This window comes from Ricinus communis, chromosome 5, assembly GCF_019578655.1.
Source record: "Ricinus communis isolate WT05 ecotype wild-type chromosome 5, ASM1957865v1, whole genome shotgun sequence".
Taxonomy (NCBI): Eukaryota; Viridiplantae; Streptophyta; class Magnoliopsida; order Malpighiales; family Euphorbiaceae; genus Ricinus; species Ricinus communis.
In genome coordinates, this window is record NC_063260.1 from 26,360,873 (window position 1) to 26,379,733 (window position 18,861).

The window sequence follows — 18,861 nt, forward strand, 5'->3', positions numbered from 1 at the left end:
TTATTAGTGTCAGATCTATTAAACATAAATTTCAAGTTCATTACTTATAAATTATATATTTATCTATTATTAGTATAAGATTCATTAAATATGAAACGTATATTCATTAATTTTTATCGGTGAACATTGTTCTTAATATATGAATCTGTTTTTTAATTTGTAATTTTTTAAGATATAACTTATTAATCTCGGGTGTACGTGTGATGAATCTATAATTTACAATTATGAACCTACAAGGCATTTTATAAATTTAAATTATAATAATAATGTTTGGAGAAAAAAATATTAAAATTATTTTTATTCTTTTGGAAATATAAAATTATTTTTTTCTTATGTTTACTCTTAATTATGTTGATTAAACTTTTATTGTTTTAATATATAGTATTTTTCTTGTAAAAGTATTAACCTATTCTTAAAAAATAAATTTAATGTTGTAGTTAAAAAAATATAATCTACAATAAATTATAAAAATTGAAATAAAAATATAATAATTCTTTTGATATAATAATACAATATAAAATTAAGGGATGAGAGATATTAAAATAAATATTTAAAATATATTGATTCATCTATTCTATAATAGATCTAAATTTATATTATTAACTTATTTTTATTTTTTTTGTCTATTAGCCATTTAATAATATAAAATGTCAATTAATATCTAATCAAACAAGTCCTAACTTCATAATTTATTAAAATACACATCTAACTTTATTTCTAACAATACATGTGAGTTTTGGTATTGGATACATGATTTTTTATGTTCCCGGATGTATGATATAACAATCCATGGTCTTTAACCTTCTTAAATAGCTAACTATCTGTTCTTGAGTCCTTGATAATACAATTTAGTCTGCCTTCAAAATTCCAACTCTAATCAACCAAGGAAAGAGCAAGCTCTCGTGCCCGCTGACCGGTTTGCTAAATGTACACCGGTAAAAGAAAAGTTTCACAAGTTAGTATAGTTTCCAATGGATTGGGCAGAAATTACTTGTTATTGGAACTTGTATTATTGATTTAGTTTCCTACAAATTATGGGACTGGTGTACTTGGTTCATTCATTCGTAGGAAGATATGGGAACCCAATATTGGAACAACGGTCGAGGAATTCCCTACTTTACAGCTGCATTGCAGAGCAGATGTTAGTAATTTATGGGCAGTATTGTTCTTTCCCGGCAGATTAACAGCACACGATTGCCTTCTTGATCGCATGACAACCTTTAGTCCAGTCCCTTTTTGTCTGTCCATTTTCTTGTATAGTTAGAGAGTGTAAGGACCACCTCTCCTCTCTCTCACAACCCTTCTCAAGTCTCATTAAGAAGTATGGAGATCTGAGGACAAGTTGAGAAAACGTGGCTGTCTTCACTTTCGTGGGATAATCACAGATCAAAAGACCATGTTGGTTTTGTCATTCCAGAGGACAATCCACTGCTCTCTAGTTATTTATCATTTCAGTTCTCATTGTTGAATGCCAATTTGATGTGACCATTTTGGACAACCTGAACCTTAATCAAACTATGTTATTACTTTTATCTTATTGACCTTAGTAATCCAACGTCTCATTATTTACAATCGTCCTTGAATTCTTTCGTTTTCACCAGAGAATGAAATAACTTCGTTAAGAGTTGAGGAAAATTACATCCTTCTTAATCAAAAGATCCAGATCATCAGGAATATTGAAGGTCCGAGTAAGATTATACAATAAAATCATGGTTCCTCGAAATCCAATCTGCTACAGCAGTGCCTCTCCTACTTACAAAAGATAAAGAACAAAAAGCAAAACCATTAGCCATACTCTTTATATTCGTAACGACGGACTTCATCTCCACGGGATTTCCTTATCGTGGTTTTAATGCTGTTATAAAAGAATGTATCTTTTATGATTTGCAAAATATTTGAAACTAATACAAAGCACAAATCTACTGCTCGCGGAATGTATATATTCAACCATGCATTTAATAGTGCTTAAATCAAATAAAATAAAACAAAAATAGAAAGGAAGAAACTTAAATATTTCTCAATTACTCAAAAGTAATTACTATCTCAATGGACTCGACTTCTCAGTCTTGAAAGCCTCCATACAAAAACAAAGGCACAAGAACCTTTTGAGCTGAAACAGAAACAAACTCTACAATATACCATACTTAGATAGTCCTAAAACTACCATTTACACTTAAATACTATCCGAACATGCAGAGACAAAAGAATATATATGGCTATCGAGAATCCTCTCTCAGGAATCATATATTCTGACACGAGATGGCCCCTCTAGATAGCAAGAACTGCCCAGATCAACTCAGGATCGAATGAAGGCATTCTTGCAAGTGAACAGTCTTCAAATTCCATTACTTGTGGCACTAGAATTGAACAATCTGTAGAAACAGAAGGAGGAGAATTTTCACACTTCCAAAACCCATCTTCAGAAATAGTTGGTGAAACCAATTCGCTAACAGTAGGTGATAAAGATGATGATGATTGAGATGCAGATGCAGATGGAAACAAAGATGGTGAACTTGAATCAACCTTCACTCCTTTATTTTCACTCGCACAACCATTACCATTAAGATTACTCTTCTTGGCTGCAGTCCTCTTGGCCCTTTCTCTTCTCACCTTTTGACAAATAGCTTGAATCTTAGCATCAACTGAAGTTTTCAAAGCATTTAATCTGTTACAATCGATGAGTCCTAACTTGCTTGGATCTTTAAGATTTGGGAAATTTAATCGTGCATATTCGCCTCTAAGCTTATAAGCTGCACGATCATAAGCATAAGCTGCAGCTTCTGCAGTATCATAAGTACCTAACCAGACTCTCATTCTGTTTTGAGGTAGTCTAATTTCAGCAACCCATTTGCCCCAATGTCTCTGCCTCACTCCTCTGTATAATTTCTTCTTGCTTGGAGCTAAATAATTGCTTGTCCGGATGGAGTTTTCAAGGGGGTTTGTTGGCAAGTTGCTAGAAAAATAACTATTACTGCTAGTAATAGTACTGGTTGCTCTGTTTTCTTCAGAAAATTTTTGCAAGAGATCTCTCTGGCGGAGATAAACTGAAGAGCCTAAAGGCTCAAAAACAGGACAGGCAATTGTGGATTCTGATGAGCAATGGGAGAAGATTGAATCTAAAGTGTTGCTGTTGCCTCCAGCTAATATAAGTTGAGAAAGTGAGGATCCAATATTGGTGAACCCAAAAGTAGCATTATTTGCCTGCATACTTTCCATGGTTTATAGAGAAATTTTTGTGGAGAGAACAGAGGACTTTGAAAAGACAATGATTGTGAAGGAAACAGGGAACTGAAAAAAATTTGTCCCTGTTACTTTCAAAAATTAAGAATCAACACAAGTTGAAAGAGCAGAAAGAGAAAACTAAAACCTTGCAAGAAAATAGAAGTGATTTCAATAAATGAAATACTCAATGGGTAAAACTCGAAATCAAGAAAAGAAGTAATGGAAAAATTGGATTTGGAAATTTTGAAAGCAGAGAGACAATGGAAAAAAGGAAGCATCAGAGGTGCTTGAAATAAGAAGAAAATAAGGGATTTTTATTTGTATTGTAAGGCAGATAAGCGTCTGAAAGAAGGTGTTTGTGAACCACGCTGAGCTTGTGGTTGGGTCCTAAGTGCCATATTTATAGCAGCAGAGGAAGCAGATCTTTTTAACTCCTGTTCACAGCTTTAAAGTTTGAACATGTCCAAGTTGCAGGGAAATTTTGGTTGCTCAATGACTAAATTGCCCTCTGTAGTATTTAGGAAAAGGATAAGATGTCGGCTTCTATTTCCTTGGGTTAGACAAATGGTACTGTTGAAAACATAACAGCTTCAATGTACAGTTTTAGATATTACTTTTTTTTTTTTTTTTGAAAAAAATAACTGGGATTACGTCATTAGGTCATAGATTCATAATAAGTACTTACTTAGTATGAATAAAAAAATATCTCCTCTACTTTCAACTTATATATATAAATTAAAATATCAATTTTTTAATTATTGTCATTCATTCTATCACTTTATTAATTTTTTTATAAAAATCGTAATTTCCAAAATATAAAACATAAACAATTTATATTAATTAATGAAATATATTTTATATATGAAATTAATAATTATAAATAAAATCTCGTTTCATCTACGGTTTTTAAGAAATATTATAAAATAAAAAACTGGTCCATAAACTCAAGGGTGGTGGGGTGTGGTTCTAGCAGGGTTTTGCAAATTGCAGGAATAATAAGAAATCAAAGAAAATTAGGCCTAAAACCATATATAAGAAAACTTGAATGAAAAAGAGTCGTTCGTTCGTCTTTCACTTTGCAAAGCTGGAAAATCAATCAACAAACAAGTGTGTGAGAAAATAAATGATAATTTTGACTCCGTGTGGTCCCCCGTACACAATGTCACTGCTGCTAATTGCTAAAACCCTACTTTTTCGATTTATTATGGAAGAGTCAGACCTTATTTAATGTCTCCTTACGTTCTCTGCCACGCGTCCTCTTGCACAAGGACATGTACACTTTTTGCTTTTTTCTTTGATAAAAAAGAAAACCTCAACTACTCTTGTTCTTTCACTCCCGCTGAAAGATAACATTATTAAATGGTATATAACAATAACAGAGTCAACGATTGAGATTCCGACCCATGATTATTGAGTTTAATAGTACAGATAAATATTTGTTTACCATCATACAACTTTTGAGCGTTCATTTTATTGAAAACTCATTTGGTTTTTAGGAACGGATAAATATATTTAAATTCAAGACGTCTTTAGATTTTTATATTATTAAAAAAAATGTTAATTTAATGAGCCTAAAAGATGTTTCAATCATTGATCATTTTTTTAATTATTCATATAAACACTTATTTAATTTATTTACAGATTAAAAATTTATATGTTTTAAATGAAGTGAAAGTTAATTTAAAATTATATATAATTAAATTTATATGGAATTAGTTATAACTATATTAAATTTTAATAAAATAGATAAAATTTCTAAACAAATTATAAACTAGTGAGTTAATATATCTCACCATATTAGAATATATCTTTTAATTTTTTTTAAATTTTCTCACTCATGTTGTCTTCTCAAATAAATTGAATTCTTTAAGAGATTTTAACAAAATATAATATTAAATAAGTTGTAGCAAAAGTGAAATTCCAACTCATTTTTTAGCGAGTCATATAATTAATATCTCATGTATAGCCTCCATTCGTTGTAGCTTAATTAATTAGGAATTCTTAAGAATTAGAAGTAGCACCATAATAAAAGTCTAACACAACATAAGAGATGAACAAGGTTTAATTAATTAAATATTTGTATAAGCCAAGTAGAATTTTGAATCATAAATATCCCAGGGTCCAAAGGGAGGTTACAGAATGAGTTAAATGGTAAGGCAGAGAGAATAGATTTAGAAATGAAGATTAGGGTTAGAGGTTTTGTTTTGTTTCAGAAGAGAAGAAAGATACCGATGGTTGTTCAAGCAAGAGTGGACCCAACTCCAGTATGGTGCATTAAATTCATAAAGGCAAGGACTTGAAAGGGTCATAAGTTAGGGTCGATTCGCTTGAAAGGCAAAGGCGAAGCTCGTGAATGGCCCACTCCCAACCCGATAAAATGGTCTTTCTGCAATTGCATGTGAACGAACCTAACTCTTTTACCCCAACGCTGCTCCTGCACTTCATATTTTTTTATGTTTAATATCTTTCTTTCTGTCCTCTTTTAACTTCTTAGTTTTCTCCACTTTTGACTCGTATTTTTTGATCAAAGTGAAGGTTGAATTAAATCCTTCAAACTTTCAAACCATGAATAATACAGACTGGTCAACCATAAAAAATGCAAAATTATATAATGAAACCGTAATTTCAAATTAACGATTCTGATTAGTATTGGCACTCCACTAAAAACAAATATATCTAATAAATTAGCCATAGGCATAGTTGATTTTGGTTCAGAAATCAAAATTTTTCTTATTTTTCCATGCATTTAAATGAATATAAGTGATAATATTTTTATAGTCAATACACATTTTTTATATTTTTAATTTGTTTCTCTAATTAGATTTTTATAGAAGCTCACAATTTCAAACTACTCCCTTTCTTTTATATTAACTATTATTCATTCAGATTAAAAAAAAATATTTAATATTATAGAATTTATTATATCTATTTAAATGTAAAAAAGAAAATTAATATTTTATTTGAATAAATAAAAATAACAGATAGTTATTAAAATGACAGTTAGTCTTAAACTATAACAAGAGTAATTAATGAAAGAGATGTGGAATCGATTTACGAAATGGTGATGGAGACTTTGATAACATGTCACCACTGGCACTAACTATTTGTTTCAATCAATTCCACATTCCACTTCTTGATGTTTCCGCGTAAACATGAGAGCCAAAAGAGTAGGCTATAAAAGGAATACAAGAATCTACATGTAGATTACACATAATAATAAATTTATTTTTATATTAAAAAACATGATGGTGAACTTAATTACTAAACAAGGAGCCACTAAATGTAACCTATAAAAAAGAAACAAAAACACACCTGAATTTAACCTATTATAAGTTTTCTAATCAAATTAATTTTCTTTTAAAAGAAAGTTCTTTGATTAAATTGAGGGGTGAAAAATTAGTTTGGGACTGAGTCTAACTCCCGAAATTTAATGTGCAAAAAAGTTGTGTTTTGTTCGTATATGTGACTCGGTCACTAATACAACCAGGCAACGCCGACTGCCAGGTGGTTCTGTCTCCTGAGCCAGACACGTCGCCATCGCCGTCCCACTTGTCAATCTCTATTTCCCGATAATTAGAATTTCTCAAACTCTCGTGATTATTTTATTATTTTTTTGCGTTTTTCTTGGGTCTTCAACGCTACTGATTTTCTGGTTCACGTAACTGCACTAAAAAGAATGATTAGACTACGTGGCTTTTTCTGGCAAGTGGTCCCATTACCGTTGCCACGTCAGGTGGATTTGTGATGTCTTGCTGATATCATGGAGATGAAATGATATCGTTATCATTGGGATTGGATTGGATAAACAAGCCCCGATGGTGGCTCACATGGGCCGGATGGGCCATGTATTGAGTGTAGTGCAGTGCAGTGCAGGCAGGTGAAATTGCCACCGTTTAAGCAAAATCATGGTCCCCACATTAAATCTTGATATGAGGCCAATTGTGCGTGAGATGTTAAATGTGGTCACATGTGATGGGGGATTCGTGATCTCTTATAACCTTTTTAAGAGTTCTCCATAGAAAGAAATTGATAATAAACGAACCACAATTTTCCAAGAAAATAGCAGGCTTATGCAAATGTTGAGATATACAAGTTTTCACGCTTAGAGAAAAAGTTAAAAGTTAACGTTGGTGTGGTTTAAGACTTTTGATGAAGTTTTACTGCAAATGAATCTCAAATCTCAAAGTGAAATTGATAGTTAAACTTCTATTAAATTATAATTTCTTTATATTAATAAATTTTATTTAATTTAAAGTATATAATTATAAAAAAGTTCTACTGCATTATGTTTAGTTAAAATCTATTAAATAATTTATTTTATTTAAAAAAGATATATAAAATAGAAAGTAAAATGTACCGAAGGAGATATTTGACAAACTAATATATAATTATAATTTTTATCTATTTTGATAGAATTTAATTTAGTTATAATCAATTTTATATAAAATTATAAATTCACTTTCACTTTATTCAAAGTATAAAATTGATTTTAAATTTACTAATAAATTCTATAAATTTTAACCAAACATAGTATAAATTGTTATGAAACTCAAATCATTTCCTTACGCACGAGATAATTGAAAACGAAGAATACAACATGGAATTACTGTTGAAACGAATATCTAAGTATGTGTTGTTAATTACTACATCATGCTACATCTTAATTAGTTACTTCCACGTGTCCATTGTGATTTCACTTGATCAAATATTTCTTTTGAATAGAAAATTAGAAACATGTATCCATTATGATACCTTTTTTTTTAAAAAAAAGGGCTAAAAAAGAATTTATATTCTCAATAAGTATTAGCAAATATATAATAGACGTGTAGACAGTAGACACCCATGAGTTTTAACCTAGCTACTATAGTGAGCTATTTTAAAATATTCACATTAGTTCATAGAAATCAATTGCCAGCAACTTTATGTCCATTACTCCAAAAACTCCAACTGCTAACAAGATGAACAAGACACAATCTCTATATGAATCCACCGCCTCTTTGACAAACATTGGCTTTTCTTGAGGATGATTTGGTTTGGCTTTATCTTATTTTATACGTTTGATAAGACATGTTACTTTTTCACCATTATATATATATATATATATATATAGAGAGAGAGAGAGAGAGAGAGATTAAGAAAGTTCTTACCTTTTCGACCTTAAATGGTCCCTCCCTTATCTTCACATATCTTCAGTTTTATTTTGTCTGATGGCATGGCACTTCGCCCTACCACCATCTCATCGTCTTCTGTTGGGTCTTTATGTGAAAAGGATAGCGTATTTGTTAGACTTTTTAAATTTATTGCTTCTTCATGAGTGGGATATGCAGATTAATCATTTGTTCAGGGAGGGTAATCAAGTTTCAAATTGGTTGGTTTGTCACTCCGTGTAATATTTATGAATTACATACAGCCTACTGATATCAACTTACAGTGTCACTCGCCCTACATACGTTTGAGATTTTTGAGTTTAGGATCTGACCTCCATCTTGCTGTTTTCTTTGTTTCTCTTCTCGTTATTAGCCTTAAAAGCTCTTCTTTATATTGAAAAATAAAAAAATAATAATAATCAATCAACTGTCACTATAACTTTTACAGTTGTTCGATTTCAACACTTACTACGGATTTTAAAATGAAAATTTCAGATAGAGTCCTCCTCATATAAGACTCATTTCTAGTAATTTGTTAACTTCCATTAGGCAAAACTCTGAAGATTCATTGTTAAAAGCTGCAATTTAAAAATTATTAGCTACAAAGTATGAACGCACAATGTTACAGAAGTTTTAGTCATTTGCTGACAAAGAATAGGTCAAATATTTTCCATATAAACTTTGAAGTGGCAAACTGACAAACAGAGAAGAGCAGAAGTTAGAAAAATGAACATATTCGATCCTAGACACCTAATAAGAATAAATAATTGGATAATGCTGTATATAAAGGCTTATCAATGAACTAAAAGAGTCAAACATAGCGGTGGACGGAAAACAGGAGAATGGCTCTGACCCTTTTGTCTCATCAGTCCCCACCTCCTTCATTTCATTGAGCTGTCTTGATCATCCCGCGAACATTTTAAAAATTTCTACGTTAATCATGCACCAAAAGTAACTATAATTTCTGTGCAACTTAGTCAAAGTTGCTGATCTCATTAATATGATTTTGGGCACAAATAAAATTATCAATTTTTGAAAAACTAGACTTTTGAAACCTACTCGTAAATCATTCGGCTTCTTTATTATAAAAATAAATCTCTTCATTAATTAAGAGTAAGACTTTCAGTGGCTACCTGTAATACTCGTATGGAACCCTCAGGTTAGGGTAAATTGACTTAGGTGCAAAGCCACCGACGCCACGTGGAAGTTTATGTGGAGGTGGAGGCCAGTGATTGAGAGGGAGGTTTAGGGTTCTAATTAATTAGCTCATATAATTAGTTTAGGAGCAGAAAGAATTCAATTGGGCACGTATGCAAGTACAATAATGATATTATTATGTTCATTTCTGTACACTCAACCTTCATGTGCCATGTCTTTAGTGACAACTGACAATTCATAGGCATTGTAAAAGTAAGATCATGGTCTGTTTGAATCTGTTTTACTTTTGAGCTTTGACTTGGTAGAGTTAGGTTATTGTAGTAGAAATTTATGTATGAACCAGGCTGGCCTATCCAGACCTACAAACCTAGAATTTGACCTATACTTTGGAGCCTTGGTTTGGTTAGACCCTTTGGCCCAATTCAGGCATTTTAGAATTGTTAGCTAGTTGTGTATAAATCCAACTTGGGGTTGCTGGCCATGAGTGTATGTTGTGAAATTAAGGGCTAACGAGCCCATTCTAGCCTTTTGTTGGGCTAATCAATAAGGCGGATTTGTGCCATCACTGACTGAACTGTGACCAAATACCTGAAAGTTTTTAGGTGAAACAGATCAGAAGCAGCAATCCACTCGTAAATACTGAATTGCCATTACTTGATGGACAATTTGCACCTGTTTAGCCATATCAACAAATTGGTAAGTCCCTCTCTGCTTCTAGGTGTTAATAGTTATTGATCACAAACGACAAGTTTCAATAGCATATATATCTTGAGTTATAAGTGAATTGCAATAATAACATTTAACACTTGGGCCTGGACAATGAGCATTCTTAAAGATGATATGATTACATGTTCAAGAGAGTTATATTTTTGTTGTACATCAAATTTCTTTAGCTTGAAAGATTGACCACAGACTTTCAGGTTTCTTAAACCATGATAACGTGCATTCTTGAAATATTCTATTAAGTGGGAAGAGATATATGCACCTATTAAGTGGACAGATGTAACGTTGAGTTGCTGAATTGTGAAAGAATGTTGAGCCAATCTGTATTGGACCTTGATGTTGTCTCAAGACATGGGACACTGAGTTGAAGTTTTTATTTCTTTCTCCTTTTTTTTTTTCCTTCACCAAATAGTCAACAATAATCTATTCATATCGACACGATAAGGAGTCTGCATAGAGCCATGTAAAACTGATGTTAAGAAGGTAAGTTGATGTTTGTGTTTGTGCATGTATCATGATCTAACGTATCTACAATGTAACTTTGAAACTACAATGTAAACAGCAAGTGTATGTCACACCTGGTAATTAGTCTATTAGTTCGGTAACAAGAAAGAGCAAAAACCATATGTCCATGTGCATTATCTTTAGTTCCATTGTTGAAGGTAGCCTCCATCGCAGCTCCCCAACACAATCTATAACATCCTTTAAGTAGCAGTGGCGAATTATTATCTTCTTAAGCGGATCAGCATTTTGAGCTAATTAGCACATGACCAACTCCACAATTCATACTTCGGGATAAGATCCCATAACCTCAGTATTTCCGCCACCTTAAGACATTGATGTTTTGAATGCCTGGTAAGATATTCCAGTTTCGGCATTATTTTTTATAATCACCAACCGAATAGTCCACTTTCACTGACAATCTCCATCGAGCGAAAGAAAAATGCTAAAGCTTACATCACTAATTCCATCTAATCGGAGCTGCATTTGCTCAATATTTTTAATTATAGAGAAATGGATTACATCCTGATCAGGTATATCCTGGTGACGAGAGACGGAAATTGCAAGCGCCTCCAATTGAGTGGGGATCAAACGTAGAAGAGGATTTGGATTTTCCATTACAAGTGAGTTAAAGTCAAATCCCTTAAAGGATACTTGGCCTGGAAAAAGTAACGTCCTCGACGGCACTATACTCGGTAAACTTGAAAGATACAAGATTTGGTGGTGATAATTCACGAAATTTGAGGTGTTTTAGCTTCAAAGATGGACCGCCACAAACTTTCAGGTCTTTTAGACCGCTTGTATACGTATCAAGCAGAGAGACAGCAGATGGAGGAATGTGGAAGCAGAGGCAGGTGGTGGACACAATGGCGAAGAATAATATATATATCAGCAGTTGATAAGTGAAGCACAAGAGTTTTTACTTTTTTTATCAATAGCTATATGGGAAAAACAATGGAGCTCAGATGGTTGAAGTTCATAACGGTCAAGGTGGTTGTTAAAGGGGAAACAAATCGTGGAAGTAATTAAATAAATACAAATTTTAAATTGTCATAGCATAGTGAAGTAATACGAGACAAATTCATCAACAACTTGATTCAAAAGTACAAATATAACACTTAAGTTTTATTTATATATAAGTTACGCATATTTAACCTCAAATTAAATATGATTATATCACAACTTCACATATCAACTAGAGTGCATATGTATTATGTTTATTTATGTGTTGTTGAAGTGATATGTTTTGATTTCTTTTCCAAGTATTGTCATATTTTTGCCAGCCATATTGACTCCAAAATCTGCTGCTAGGTGGTAATTATTATGCATCAGGGAATCCTAATTGATCAATGGTGCAGAACTTGTACAAGATGAGTGTCAGGAAGGAAATTGGTGGCCATGGTGTTGGCACCTATTGGTCGTGCTACAACAGCGGGAATGATAAACGATGACGAGCTGTAATTTGGGGATCAAGGCATAGAATAGAACTATGCACAAGTGAAGCCAACGAGCTAATTTATAGGCCATACTTAATTAATAAAGATCAACCAACGAAAATTAAACCATATCACACAGCAGGTTTACCAGCAAGTAATCAAATAAAAAATATATACTAGCAAAGAACAAAAGCAAACACTCTCTATATATAAATATGTAAAGTAGTACCAGATTATAGATTTTCTTACAAGCCATTCATAGTAATATCCCGTGAAAGATATCTGGCCAAGGCAAGGAACATTCTCAAAACGGATGGCTGTCCTCTCATTCTCTTTAAACTTGATTTGCAAGATTTGGTGCTGATATATTTCAAGAATCTGCATTCCGTTACAACTTAAGTTAAGGTGTTTTAGCTTCAGAGATGTATCCCCACAAACTTTCAGGTTTGAAGACCAAAAAATGCTCCCTTGACACATAAAACTTCAAGGAGTGGAGAATTAGATGAGAAATTCTCGATGAACTGGGAAGATATGTCTGTAGCTGGCAAGCGGAGTGAGACAAGAGAGATGAATTTGGAAAAGCCAAGTGAATAGAATGGCGGAGGATTTATATCAGCAGTTGTTTTCAGTCCAAGACAAGGGTTTGAACTCATTCTTTTCTTGTTCTTTTTAATGGTTAAGATGATCGGTGTGCCTGTTAAAGGGGAAACGAATACAGAGTACATGTATAGTTGAAGTTTGATGTTGTGTCAAGATATGGCCCACTGAATTGATATGCCTGCGTTGAGAACAATGACTTATATCTCGCCGTTGAGTTAAGATCTAAAACATCAATGTCAAAAATACGATAGAATTTCCATAGATATCTCCATCTAGTTGAGAGGATGCTGGTTTTTGCCGCCTCTTTTAGCTCCAATGGCCAGAGTATGAACTTCAGGACATGATCAGGCAATCCACTAATGTAATCTTTGGTTCTTGGCCTGCAATTAATGGGTCTCCCTAGAATTATCTGATCAAGAAGGCAGCAGCAATAGCGGGAGAGAGGAGGGTCTTTTAGCTTAAACAAAGCTCTAACAGCCTCTTTCAGTTTGGGTTGAGATCTTTTTAAAGTTCTTGATGTAATGTTTAACTTTTGTTTAGAAAGAAACTTTCAAATAAAATAAATATCACATCATTATTATTTTTATTGTCAATCCATATATCATTATTTTCCAAAATAATAAATTGGACAGAGAATTAATGCTTTATTCTTTTAGCAGTTAGGGAGGTTAAGCATATTCTCCACTTTAGGTTCTGAAGAAGCATATTGCTTCAGTTTCACTTCTTGCTTTTTATAGATTTTTGCTTTTCTTTTCCATCTTTGTGATTTAAAATTATTGAAACCTCGTGATTTGTTATATGATATTAGTATATAATCTATGAAAAACTGAACTTCTGCTACTTGATTTTAAAATATTTTGTTTCTATGTCTTTTTGTAGATTATAAGATTGCTTTACTATTTCAATTTGGAAATATTAAGGAGAAGACAGAAAAACATATATAAATTGAAAGTAATAGGATCCGATGTAAGAGCAAATTGATTAAAATAAATAAAACTAAGGTGCGTTTTAAAGCCTTTTAAATAAACTTGATTTACAATATAATAATAATAATTAATAATAATGTTTTTAGACAATATAATTTTTTTTTTTTTTTAAAAACCTCTTTTTTAAGGACTTCTCATTTTGTATAAAATTAATTTTCTTTTCTTAAAAGAAGATAGTGGTGAAAATGGTGCATATTGAGAAAAGAGTGCCAAACCAGAAGAAGAAGGTCTATTCATCAAGAAACTGGTCAACCTTAGTCCACCACCGTCTCTCAAGTATGATTAATTAAACCCTAATAAAATTCAAATCCTTCGTTGCACGCTAACCTTTCTCTTTTCTTTGATTTAGCTCGATGAGAAGCAGACTTATTGCATCCAAGAATCCAATCAAGATCTTACCAAATTAGAGACACTGATACGGTGTCGTGTTCTCGGTCAGTTTTTTTTTTGGTTGAATTTACTCTTTTAGCTGCTCTGTTTCTTTAAATTTTACAATTTGGAATCATTTTTGTTCTAATATTTTGAAAGCAGACTTCTTTAGTACAATAAGGAACTGGGTTTACCTCAAATTATGGGAACAAATCGCGCTCTTTATCTGGGTCTTATTGTATTGCTACTTGTTGTTGACTGTTCTATTCTTGATTTTAAGGTAGCTAATGAAACAACTTACTTTTATTAAGTGTTTTATAATGGTAAATGCAGCATGCCGTAGTTTAGTTTACTTGGTTATTTATTGTTGAACTAGGTAAATGTGAGTGCAAAGACTGATTCACAATCGAATAGCACAAAGGACTCAAATGACCAAGGAGGCGAATTGAGCTCATTTTCAGATTCTAATGGAGTTAATAAAGAAAAGAAAAGGAAAGAAAATCAAGTAGATGATTTGAAGGAGAAAATTGGCGGTGATATGAAAAATAACAAAAATAATTTGAGCAGCCAATCTGGATCCAAAAAAGATGACATGAAAACCAATAATATAAATGGCAATGACTTGAATAGCCAGTCTGAGTCCAAAAAAACAGATAATTCAGAGAGGAAAGTGGAGGATGATGATAGTAAAAAGAAGACCATTCCTAAAGAGAATAACATTAATCAAGGGGATTCAGGGCTTGCCTCAAAGGATTCTCATGTTGAAGAGTGTGATCCATCTAACAAGTGCACTGATGAGGAGAACCAGTTGGTTGCTTGTTTAAGAGTTCCAGGAAACGGTATGTGTTAAGTTCTCTTAATTTTTACATATTTAGTTAGTGGTGCTAATAATGTTAGTCATATTGCCGTTTTGCCGGATTTAGTCTGTTGTGTATTTATATGCAAAGAATTGAGGATTTCTTTGTGATGCAATAAGTATAAATTAGTCAATAATAGTATATTAGTTTCTGGACTATTTGATAAATGTATTGTCAGCTCTTGGAGAACAGCAAAATAATGAATAGGCAGGCCACAGGTGCAATGTTGTAATATGGAAGTAAGCATGAAGATCACTAAATTAACATTCCCAACCTTTTGTGCTATCTAGTTTTTCGATTTTTCTCTGAAATATATGGATTTGCTTCTCTTTTTATTTCCAGATCAATATTCGCTTTTAGTTCAGAACAAGGGAAAAAACCCTCTCACAGTTACTATTTCTGCTCCGGATTATGTTCACATAGAGAAAACAGAAATTCAACTCCAGTCAAAAGAAGACAAAAAGGTATTGCTACATAATTCCATGCTTGCTAAATATTGTACAAGTTTTTCTATTATTTGGTTGTAAATCCATCCTGGATCCCCGTGACAATTTCAAATGTGAGATGTGGCTTCATGCAAAACTTTACAGCTGACTGTCACAACTGGAATATATGGCGCAACTTGCGACCTCATTAGAATAAGATATAGATGAAACAGGCAGAGGACGTAGAGTGCCTCCTTATGTCTTTGGTTTGTAAAAGTGATTCCGACGTGGATTTATAAGTCATTATACTTTAGGTTTGTGGAACCCCGTTTTGGGCCATTAATCCAGAGAGAGAATCGTGCATTCATTCTAACTTGAGTCTTCAGGCAATATCTATATAAAGTTATGACTGGTTGAGAGCAAAGCTTTCATACTCAGTGCCTTACCTTTTAGTTTTTAACATAATTTCTTCAGCTTAGGACCTACAAGCAGGGTGCCTTCTACTAGCGAATGAAGGCTTTACACCTGCCAGAGTACATACGAGCAGTAATGCTGACTACAAATCCAATAGCATATCTTTCCAACACTATGAGCTTTAGGGAATAAGAATTATATATTTCTGATTCTTGTCATGTACTTTAGTCCAATAGGGCTGTGATATGATTATGTCCGAGGGTTTCATGTAATATGAACTTTAAGAATCATGCATTGCATGTTTTGAATTCTTAGTCCAATAGGGATGTGATGTGAATATGCTTAGCAATTCCAGCTTTCTTACCTCAGTGTAAAATAACTTGTGCAATGTAATTTTGTATACCATTCAGGTTCCAGTATCTATCAGACATGGAGGAAATGACAACTTAATTGTTTTAAGGACAGGGAATGGTCGTTGCAATTTGGATATAAAGCATTTGGTCACTGAAAATTTTTTGGATATCTCCCAGAAGTCTGGTTACATAAACTACATGTCACGAACCCCTGTCATTGCTGTCTTAGCCTTTGCCGCACTGCTAATACTGGCAGCAGGTTGGACATGCATCAGCTTCCGGAGGAAGCAACTCTCCAGCAGTGGCTCTAAATATCAAAGGCTAGATATGGAACTTCCAGTTTCAACTGGGGAAAAAGCAGAGTCAGAACAGAATGACGGATGGGATGACAAATGGGGTGATGATTGGGATGATGAGGAGGCACCAAAGACACCATCGTTGCCCGTTACTCCAAGCCTATCATCGAAAGGTCTTGCCTCGCGACGATTGAGCAAGGAAGGGTGGAAAGATTAGCCTCCAATAGAACAAGGGGAAAGAGAATAGTACCAACAAAAGTTACCATTTTTGTCAACTTTTTTCTTTAAATTCTTTTAGTAGATAGTCTTTTCATCGTCTTTTCCTCAAACTTGACTGAAGCCTGACATTTCTACTTGCTTCTACTCCTTCATGCCTATAAAATATGGGCTTTATAGTACATATGGATTTTCAGTTGTCCCTTTTTTTTTTTTTTTTTTTTACGTTAAATTACATAAGGTACTAGCTTACTTAGTCCTTGCGGTAGGCACAGATCAAACTTGGATTTGAACAATAGAAGACCTTGCCCTTTCTTCTGTTGTTTTAAGCCACAGTGGGATAGTTAAACTAGCAAACCAGAACAGGCAAAATACAGTGGCATTTCTTGAAGTATACCTTTCCCATCATTGTTTGGACTGGGCCTTCACTGGGTTTGCATTATGCAACTCATTCATGTATGGGTCCATGACAATCAGGACGGGAAGAAAAAATATCCTAATTCACATTTCTCCTCCCTGAAATCCTCAAATTGGGCTTTAGGATTGTATACCTGGAAGTGATCATCACTATGGATTACTTGGTTTGGAGCAGATCCTTGTAATAATAATCTTCGAAGCTCAGCAGGCCAGAAATGTGGGAATACTCCTCCAAAAAACAATATTCATTTTGTATTCATATGATACGTCCACTCATTTCTCCCATAGAGATAAAGGGAGAGCAACACTTTAACCCCTAATACCCTGAGCTTACAACATAATTATTCAGCCATTATAATCGTATTGCTAAACTTTAATTAACTCTTATCATATTTATTTTTATTAGTTATCTAGTGAGTAATGACTGAAGATGTTTGACTTTTTACTTTACAGCCTAAGACATTATAATATACAGCAAAAACTCTTTCAAGTATATAACAAAAGAACACAATGAAAATAGAATGTACAGGTTTGATATATGTATTATTATAGTCATCAATAATTTCAATTAAAAAACGTTGAGGAATACAATTGAGAATCACACTTCGGTAAGCAAAAAAAGAAAAAGAATTGCGTTATAGACATCACCGCTTAAAAGGATTAAATATTGTAGCACCGCAATAGATGTTTAAGCTAGATCGTGGATTTATTATCTTCTTAATTGAGAAATAATTGAAGTTTAATTTTGTAATTAAGATTATACACAAGACAAAATTGCATTATTCATTTTATCACCTTCTTTCATCCTTCCTCCCCTTTTATTAGCTCGCCGTTGGTCTACTGCATGTGCGCCTATGGAGCTACGTGTCCTGTTCTTACTGGACCATGTCGACTCTGCACGTGCAGTCGCATGCCCTTTTGCTACGTACTTACATGCATGCGATAAGGCGTTTCACATGGTGGGTCCCGACTCATGAAGATTGTCAGGTTTGGCACGTGCAGTCACATGAGTAAGGTTTTTTTTTTGCCTTTTTTCTTTTTTTTTTTACTTTCCTCATGTGGATGTGTTACGCGTGTCCCGGTATCTCCGGATATGTAGGGCCAGATAATCACCATTGATTGCGATGAGTGAGCGTAGCAGTCTCGGGGTTGTTCTGGGGCCCACTTTGATCAACGTGAGTTACGGAGGAGTAATTGACGGCTGAGATCTGCTCTAGCATGACATTCTTGTTATTTTCTCTCTAGTTTAATTTTGTCTACTAGTGAGGAAGTTTACCTTTGATTTAAATTACACTTTTTATTTATTTATTTATGGCATTCACTTTGTAAACTAATTTTATAAAGTTTTCTTCCTTTGGACTAAGTGTTTCTACAACACTTTTGTCTGGTGAATGTTATTGGACCATTTTCTTTCTTTCTTTCTTTCAACGAAGGGAAATAAAAAATAAAGTGTACCAGTGCATGTTTGTTGTTTGTTCACTACAAATCAAATGCATTTATTTTCTTATGAAAGAATTTTACCTATTTATTGTAATTCCTGATTACAAACTAGGCAGATAGATGTGCTTCTTGGGTAATTTTATATTGTTTTTGTCTCGCATGGCATGGTCGAATAGTACCATTAGTTTCCTTCTAGTTATATTAAATAATAAAATATTAATTTTCATAAATGACAACCATAACGATTCTTAAAATAAATAAATAAAACGAATTATATATACATATTTTAACTGGATGGTTG

General features: G+C 33.2%; 2 protein-coding genes across 2 annotated transcripts; one reads left to right on the forward strand and one right to left on the reverse strand.

Annotated features, from left to right (window-relative positions):
• Window positions 1–1,991: 1,991 nt before the first annotated feature.
• Window positions 1,992–3,604, reverse strand: LOC8287762 (ethylene-responsive transcription factor ERF061). The gene has a single exon (XM_002509905.4). The coding sequence runs from the start codon at window positions 3,214–3,216 to the stop codon at window positions 2,269–2,271; it is 948 nt and encodes a 315-aa protein (XP_002509951.2). The 5' UTR covers window positions 3,217–3,604; the 3' UTR covers window positions 1,992–2,268.
• A 10,287-nt stretch (window positions 3,605–13,891) lies between these two features.
• On the forward strand, window positions 13,892–16,905 carry LOC8287764 (putative uncharacterized protein DDB_G0289963). Its single transcript, XM_002509907.4, has 6 exons — window positions 13,892–14,049; window positions 14,123–14,207; window positions 14,305–14,422; window positions 14,519–14,981; window positions 15,342–15,463; window positions 16,249–16,905. The coding sequence occupies exons 3-6, from the start codon at window positions 14,345–14,347 to the stop codon at window positions 16,702–16,704; spliced, it is 1,119 nt and encodes a 372-aa protein (XP_002509953.1). The 5' UTR covers window positions 13,892–14,049; window positions 14,123–14,207; window positions 14,305–14,344; the 3' UTR covers window positions 16,705–16,905.
• The last annotated feature ends 1,956 nt before the right edge of the window (window positions 16,906–18,861 follow it).